The sequence below is a fragment of the Rhinoraja longicauda genome, chromosome 13 (assembly GCF_053455715.1).
Source record: "Rhinoraja longicauda isolate Sanriku21f chromosome 13, sRhiLon1.1, whole genome shotgun sequence".
NCBI lineage: Eukaryota > Metazoa > Chordata > Chondrichthyes > Rajiformes > Arhynchobatidae > Rhinoraja > Rhinoraja longicauda.
Genome location: NC_135965.1, coordinates 22,163,568 through 22,171,331, shown reverse-complemented (window position 1 = coordinate 22,171,331; position 7,764 = coordinate 22,163,568). Strand labels below are relative to the sequence as shown.

Below are 7,764 nucleotides of genomic sequence, written 5' to 3'. Positions count from 1 at the left end.
GGTTTTCTCAGGGTGATCCGGTTTCCTCCCATACTCCAAAGGTTAATTGGCTTCGGTTCAAATTGTAAATTTTGTCCCTAGTGTGTAGGATAGTGCGCGTGTATGGGAATTGCTAGTCGGCATGGACCTGGTGGGCAGAAGGGCCTGTTTCCATGCTGGCTCTCTAAAGTCTAAAGTCCAAAACAGGCCCTTCAGCCCAACTAAACATTACACCCTTTATCCTGCATCTGTACACAGCTTCATTGCAATCATGTGTAGTCTTTCCGCTGATTGCAACAGCATGCAACAAAAAGCATTTCACTGTACCTCGGTACACGTGACAATAAAAAAAACGCTCTAACCTCATCCATGGCGACCAAGGTGTGCCATGTAAACAAGTCCCATTTACCCACATTTTGCCAACATGCGTCTAAACCTTTCCTCTTCATGTACCTGTCCAAATGTCTTTTCAATGTTGTGATGGTACCTGCCCCAACTGCCATCTCTGGCAGCTCCTTCGAAATACCCACCACCCTCTGAGTGAATAAAGTTGCCCCTCGGGTTCCCATTAAACCTTTCCCCTCTCACCTTAAAGCTATGACCTCTGGTTCTTGTGCTCCAGAGATGCTGACTGAACCGCTGAGACACTCCAGCACTCTGTGTCTTTCCTACTCGGTTTATTAGCACAGGGAGTGTTGAGAGGGCCGTGGTCCAGGTGCAAGCAAGTGGGACTTGTGGTAAATGGGCACAGTCTTCTATCCATTTGGGTATTTTTGTCAGGGTAAATCTTCCGTAACTGAGTCGGAATTGTGGGCGTTCAAAGCCCACATCCGCCTTCGCCCCTGACTCAGATATAACTCTCAGATTCACAATTAAAAAGTGGACGGTGCTTTCATGCTCGCTGCCTCTGTCAGGCTTGGCATTGAGGGCGGCACAGTGGCGCAGTGGAGTTGCTGCCTTACAGCGCCAGAGACCTGTGTTCCATCTCGACTCCAGGTGCTGTCTGTATGGAGTTCGTACGTTCTCCCTGCGACCGCGTGTTTTTTTTCTCCGGGTGCTCCGGTTTCCCCCCACACTCCAAAGACGTGCAGTTTTGTAGGTTAACCGGGTTCTGTAAGTTGTATGTTGTCCCCAGTGCTGTTGTACTGATCACTGGTCGGCGTGGACTCGGTGGGGGGGCCTGTTTCTCCAAACGAAAGTGAGAAACTAAACGAATAATTTCCGCCCTGTAGATCAGAGCAAAATTATCCGATCAGAGTTAAAAGTAAAATATAGCTACATCTCAAACAGAGCTGAAGAAATGTCACCTGCCCATGTTCACCAGAGATGCTGCCTGACCCGCCGCGTTACTCCAGCACTTGGCGACTTCTCCTAAACCAGCATCTGCAGTTCCTTGTGCCTACGTTTAAGCAATTTTTGAAGTTAGAGACACGAGGAAATGCAGATGCTGTTTTACAAAAATAGACACACGGTGCTGGAGTGACTTCAGTCTGAAGAAGGGTGCTGATCCGAAACGTCACCTATCCTATGTTCTCCACAGATGCTGTGCCTGACCCGCTGAGTTACTCCAGCACTCTGTGAAACGTCACCTATCCTATGTTCTCCACAGATGCTGCCTGACCCGCTGAGTTACTCCAGAACTTTGCGCCCCTTTTTTTCCTGTAAACTAGCATCTGGAGTTCCTTGAATCTTTGAATGTCTAAATCTCAAAATGTTGGAAATACCCCGCGGGTTTCGGTCAGTCCTGGTGAAGTGGGGAGAGAGAGAGAGTTAACATTTCGGTTCAATGTCCTGTCTGGCGATGTATCTGCCTGTCTTGCGTTTTCTCTGTTACTAAAAGCGCTCAGCATCTGCAGTATTTAACTTTGGGGATTGGCTTCCAGCGAATTAAACCCCCAATCTGTCTATCTCCCTGTGACGGTCCTTTCCGTCCGCGGACTGCGGACTGTAGTGTGTGGTGTGTGTGACTGGGTAGGTCTAGGTGACGATATCACTCTGTGTGTCTCTGTGTGTGTGACTGTGACTGCCCCCGGCTTCTGCGCTAGAAACCATTGCCTCTTGTCTTATACCTGTCCCGTTCTTCCTCGGCTGGCGTGTGCGTGTCTGGTTGGGGAGGAGGGACGAACATGGTGGAGAGTGGGGGAGGGGGTAGGTAAGGAATTGATTCCAAGACTGGGATTCGGACAGTGATTTTTGCCCGGCGCCGCTGCAGTTCTCCGCTCTGCCTTTTGGCACCTGCCTCTGTCCACGGTCGCTTCATCCGAATCTCACTCACGTACAATTGCGTAGCAGCGCCGAGAGAAAGAGAGAGAGCTGCGAAAATAAAGGCGACAGGGCAAGACAAGACAAGACAAGACGGGAGCGGAACAGCGGTGGTGGTGGCGGTGGCGGTGGCGACCTTTCCTCGCCAAGAGCCGTCTTTGACATGTCCAAGATGCCGTGGAGTGGCCCCCGGCTAGCCGTTTCTGTGGTCCACTTCTGAAACCGGTCCCCGGATTCAATGCGCTTTGAGGAGCACTGATTCTGGGATCACACCTGGGCCGCCCGCGGTCCGGAGGACAAGAAGTTGGGAGATCCGAAGGAGGCCAACTGAACCCAACCGTGTCCAGTGCGGGTCAATTCAACCCAAGCAGGTCCGAGCGAGGTCAGCTGCTGGACCCAACCTTGGTCATCTCAGCTTCAGCAGGTCCACCATCCAGGGGCGGGCAAGGTCCACCCCAACCCCGGGAATGATGCCCTAGCAGCGGAGTGCCGTGCCCGGAGACCCGGGAGACCATCGCTCGCACCCCCCCCCCCCCCCCGTCTACACCGCCCCGGACTGCAGTCAGGACCCGCTCTGTTAGGGGGGTCTGGTGGGCGGGGACCCTGGGCTAAAGCTGCCAAGGCAAGGGCTGTAGGAGGACCCGTGGCTGTGTCTTCCCTCTCTCTCCCCCTCCCTCTCTCTCCCCCCCTCTCCACCCCCCTCCCTCTCCACCCCCCTCCCCCCCTCCTCTCTGGCCGTGTCCTGCGGTGTGTTAGTTAGTCCATGCCGGGGAGCCCACGGGGCTGAGGGGCTGGGAATGTCTGTGCTCCCGCCGGCTTGGGCGGCCGCTCGCTGCCGCTGCCCCTGACCCAGGAGGGGAGGGGGTAGCGGGGCTGTAGACAGCCCACAGCGGCCACTCCAGCCCCCGAGGCTGGGCCATGGCCGCGGCTCTCGCCAGCTCTCTCATCCGGCAGAAGCGGCAGGCGAGGGAGAACAACGCGGACCGGGTGTCGGCCACCAAACGCCGGAGCAGCCCCAGCAAAGCCAAGAAGTCCCTCTGCGAGAAGCACGGTCTCGGCGTCTTCTCCAAAGTCCGCTTCTGCAGCGGCAAGAAGAGGCCGGTCCGGAAGAAAACAGGTGGGTGGGGTGGGCAAGGTGGGGGTGGGGGTGTGGGTGGGGGTGGGCAAGGTGTGGGTGGGGGTGGGCAAAGTGTGGGTGGGGTGGGCAAGGTGTGGGTGGGGATGGGGGTGGGCAAGGTGTGGGTGGGGGTGGGCAAGGTGTGGGTGTGGGTGGGGGTGGGCAAGGTGGGGGTGGGGGTGGGGGTGGGCAAGGTGTGGGTGGGCAAGGTGGGGGTGGGGGTGGGCAAGGTGTGGGTGTGGGTGGGCAAGGTGTGGGTGGGCAGGGTGTGGGTGGGCAGGGTGTGGGTGGGCAAGGTGGGGGTGTGGGTGGGCAAGGTGTGGGTGGGGGTGGGCAAGGTGGGCGGCCGACCAGCCCCAGGGCTCCGGTGGGGTGGGTGGGTGCTGGCCTTGGTGAACAGGTTGCATTGAGTTGGCCCAGGCTGGGCATCTATCTACCTGGGGTGCACATAGATACATAGACAATAATGTTGGCCATTCGGCCCTTCGAGCCAGCACCGCCGTTCAATGTGATCATGGCTGATCATCCACAATCAGTACCCCGTTCCCGCCTTCTCCCCATACCCCGTGATTCCGCTATCCCCGAGAGCTCTATCTAACTCTCTTTTGAATGTATCCAGTGAATCGGCCTCCACTGCCTTCTGAGGCAGAGAATTCCACAGCTTCACAACTCTCTGTGTGAAAAGGTTTTTCTTCATCTCAGTTCTAAATGGCCTACCCCTTATTCTTAAACTGTGGCCCCTGGTTCTGGACTCACCCAACATCGGGGACCTGTTTCATGCATCTAGCGTGCCCAATCTCTTAATAATTTTATATGTTTCTATAAGATTCCCTCTCACTCTTCTACATTCCAGTGTACACAAGCCCAGTCGCTCTATTCTTTCATCATTTAACAGTCCCGCCATTCCGGGGAATTAACCTCGTGACCCTACACTGCACTCCCTCAATAGCAAGAATGTTCTTCCTCAAATTAGGAGACCAAAACTGCACACAATACTCCAGGTGTGGTCTCACCAGGGCCCTGTACAACTGCAGAAGGACGTCTTTGCTCCCATACTGAACTCCTCTCGTTATGAAGGCCATTAGCTTTCTTCACTGCCTGCTGTACTTTCAGTGATTGATGTACATGGACACCCAGGTCTCATTGTACTTCCCCTTTTCCTAACCTGACACCACTCAGATAATAATCTACCTTCCCGTTCTTGCCTTCAAAGTGGATAACCTCACATTTATCCACATTACACTACCTTCTGCACTAGGCAACACTGTTAAAACTTTTGTACTTAATATAATTGTATTTATTTGTTTTTGCATTTATTGCGTATATGTTTTTACGCACCGTCAGGATTGGCTATTTTTTAATTTCGTTGTACTCGTTGCAATGACAATAAATGAATATTATTATTATATTATTATCTGCCCACTCACACAACCTGTCCAAGTCACTCTGCATCCTCATAGTATCCTCCTCACAGTTCACTCTGCCACCCAGCTTTGTGTCATCTGCAAATTTACTAATGATACTTTTAATTCCTTCATCTAGATCATTAATATATATTGTAAATAGCTGCGGTCCCAGCACTGAGCTTTGCGGCACCCCACTGGTCACTACCTGCCATTCAGAAAGGGACCCGTTAATTCCTACTCTTTGTTTCCTGTCTGCCAACCAATTTTCTATCCATGTCAATACCCTACCCCCAATACAATGTGCTCTAATTTTGCTCACTAATCTCCTGTGTGGGACCTTATCAAAGGCTTTCTGAAAATCCAGATACACTACATCCACTGGCTCTCCCTTGTCCATTTTACTTGTTACATCCTCAAAAAATTCCAGAAGATTTGTCAAGCAAGATTTCCCCTTCGTAAATCCTGTTGGGCGAGGCTGGTGTTGACTTGTGTGTGGGTCATAACACTCAGGGTGGATGGCCTGCCCAGGGTGTGTGGCTTGGTTTGTGTGCCCTGCTCTGGGTGTGTGTTGGGCTGGTATTGGGTGAGGTGTGTGCCCTGCGCTGGGTGTGTGTCGTGGTCAATAGACAATAGACAATAGGTGCAGGAGTAGGCCATTCGGCCCTTCGAGCCAGCACCACCATTCAATGTGATCATGGCTGATCATTCTCAATCAGTACCCCGTTTCTGCCTTCTCCCCATACCCCCTGACTCCGCTATCCTTAAGAGCTCTATCTAGCTCTCTCTTGAATGCATTCAGAGAATTGGCCTCCACTGCCTTCTGAGGCAGAGAATTCCACAGATTCACAACTCTCTGACTGAAGAAGTTTTTCCTCATCTCCGTTCTAAATGGCCTACCCCTTATTCTTAAACTGGGCCCCTGGTTCTGGACTCCCCCAACATTGGGAATGTGTTGGGTGAGGAGTGTGCCCTGCTGTGGGTGTGTGTAGGGCTGGTATTGGGTGAGGTGTGTGTCCTGCTCTGGGTGTATGTAGGGCTGGTATTGGGTGAGAAGTGTGCCCTGCTCTGGGTGTGTGTTGGGGTCATTGTTGGGTGAGGTGTGTGTCCTGCTCTGGGTGTATGTAGGGCTGGTATTGGGTGAGGTGTGTGTCCTGCTCTGGGTGTGTGTAGGGCTGGTATTGGGTGAGAAGTGTGCCCTGCTCTGGGTGTGTGTAGGGCTGGTATTGGGTGAAGAGTGTGCTCTGCTCTGGGTGTGTGTTGGGGTCAGTGTTGGGTGAGGTGTGAGCCCTGCTCTGGGTGTGTGTTGGGGTCAGTGTTGGGTGAGGTGTGAGCCCTGCTCTGGGTGTGTGTTGGGGTCAGTGTTGGGTGAGGAGTGTGCCCTGCTCTGGGTGTGTGTTGGGGTCAATGTTGGGATGGATATGCAAAGTGTTGTGGTTTTGGTTGGATCAGTGTTACAATGCCCAACCTGATCCAACCCAGCACAGTGGCACAGCAGTAGAGTTGCCGTCCTTCAGCTCCAGAGGCCCAGGTTCGATCCTGATTATGCGTGCTGTCTGTACGGAATTTGCACGTTCTCTCTGTGCCCGCTTGGGTTTTCCCCAGGAGCTCCGGTTTCCTCCCACAATCCAAAGATGTGCAGGTTTGTAGGTTAATTGGCTTCTGTAATTTGTCCCTGACATCTAGAATAGAACTAGTGCGAATGGGTGATCGTGGTCGGCACGGACTCTGTGGGCCGAAGGGCCTGTTTCCACGCTGCGTCTCTGAACTAAAGCTGAGGTCGTGTGTTGGAGTGGATGAGCAGCCGCTCCTGGGCTGGAGGTAGCTGCTCATCCCATCCTGACACCTGTAGTCCCAGGAGAGGTCGGGGAATGTCTACTTACCCCCTCCAAGAGAATGGGTGGCCTGGTGGAGCACGCTGAGGGGTGAGTGTTATTCAGCGTGTGAATGGAGGAAGTGATATGAGGAAGTTTTATGGTATGATACTCGCTGTTATCACAAGACGCATTGCCTGTATTGTGTGCACAGGTGAACAGGTCACTGCAGTTTGAAGGCAAGCATCTCAAAGGGTCACACAGCATGGAAACAGGCCCATCAACTTACCCACACTGACCAACATGCTCCACCACTAATCCCACTTGCCTGCGTTTGCCCCATATCCCTCTAAACCCATCCTATCCATGTACCTGCCCAAATGTTTTTAAATGTTGTGATAGTACCTCCTCAACTACCACCTCTGGCAGCTCGTTCCATACACCTACAACCCTATGCATTAAAAAAAAGGTTCACCTTAAACCTATTTCCTCTGATTCTTTACCCTTTAAAGATACAACGGGGAAATAGGCCCTTCGGCCCACCAAGTCCGTGCTGACCAGTGCACCTGCACCCATGCACGAGTTCTATCTTACACACTAGGGACCATTTACAGAAACCAATTAACCTATAAACTTGTACGTCTTTGGAGTGTGGGAGAAAAGCGGAGCACCCAGAGAAAACCCACGTGGTCACAGCGATAATGTACAGACAGCACCCACAGTCAGGATTGAACCTGGGCCTCTGGCACTGTAAGGCAGCAACTCTACCGCTGCGCCACTGTGCTGCCCCTCTGGTTCTAAATTCCCCTACTCTGGGTTAAAAACTGTGCATCTAACCTATCTATTCAAACCCGATGTAATACATCTGCACCTTGTGGGATTGATAGCTCCCAGCTTCTTGTTTCATCAACACATTGGGAGTCCCAGGGTTTATCATCATTGGGGTTGTGTTGAGACCAGGAGTAGAATAATACTAGTCCATTTCTATTCTTATCTGTATGTGGCACAGCATTGCTATCTTTCTGCATTGGTGATGGCCTTATTAGATACTGGAACCTGACCAGCGTGATAATGTGTGTGGTTTTTGGTTGACTGGTTTATACTGCATTTTTTTAAATGAGAAGGAAGGGAATAAAAGCTGCCTGATGATTCCTCATGTGATCCCCAGCACATGTATGCAGTTGTCAGG

The 7,764-nt window shown here is 52.4% G+C and overlaps 1 protein-coding gene across 1 annotated transcript in view; it reads left to right on the top strand.

The window, feature by feature from the left end:
* The first annotated feature begins 2,105 nt into the window (after positions 1-2,105).
* The window catches only part of LOC144599535 (fibroblast growth factor 12-like), a 79,150-nt gene continuing 73,491 nt past the window's right edge, over positions 2,106-7,764 (top strand). Inside the window, exon 1 of the mRNA XM_078410544.1 lies at positions 2,106-3,358. Coding sequence (XP_078266670.1) covers positions 3,160-3,358 — 199 coding nt within the window. The 5' untranslated portion in view covers positions 2,106-3,159. The remainder of the gene's footprint in view (positions 3,359-7,764) is intronic.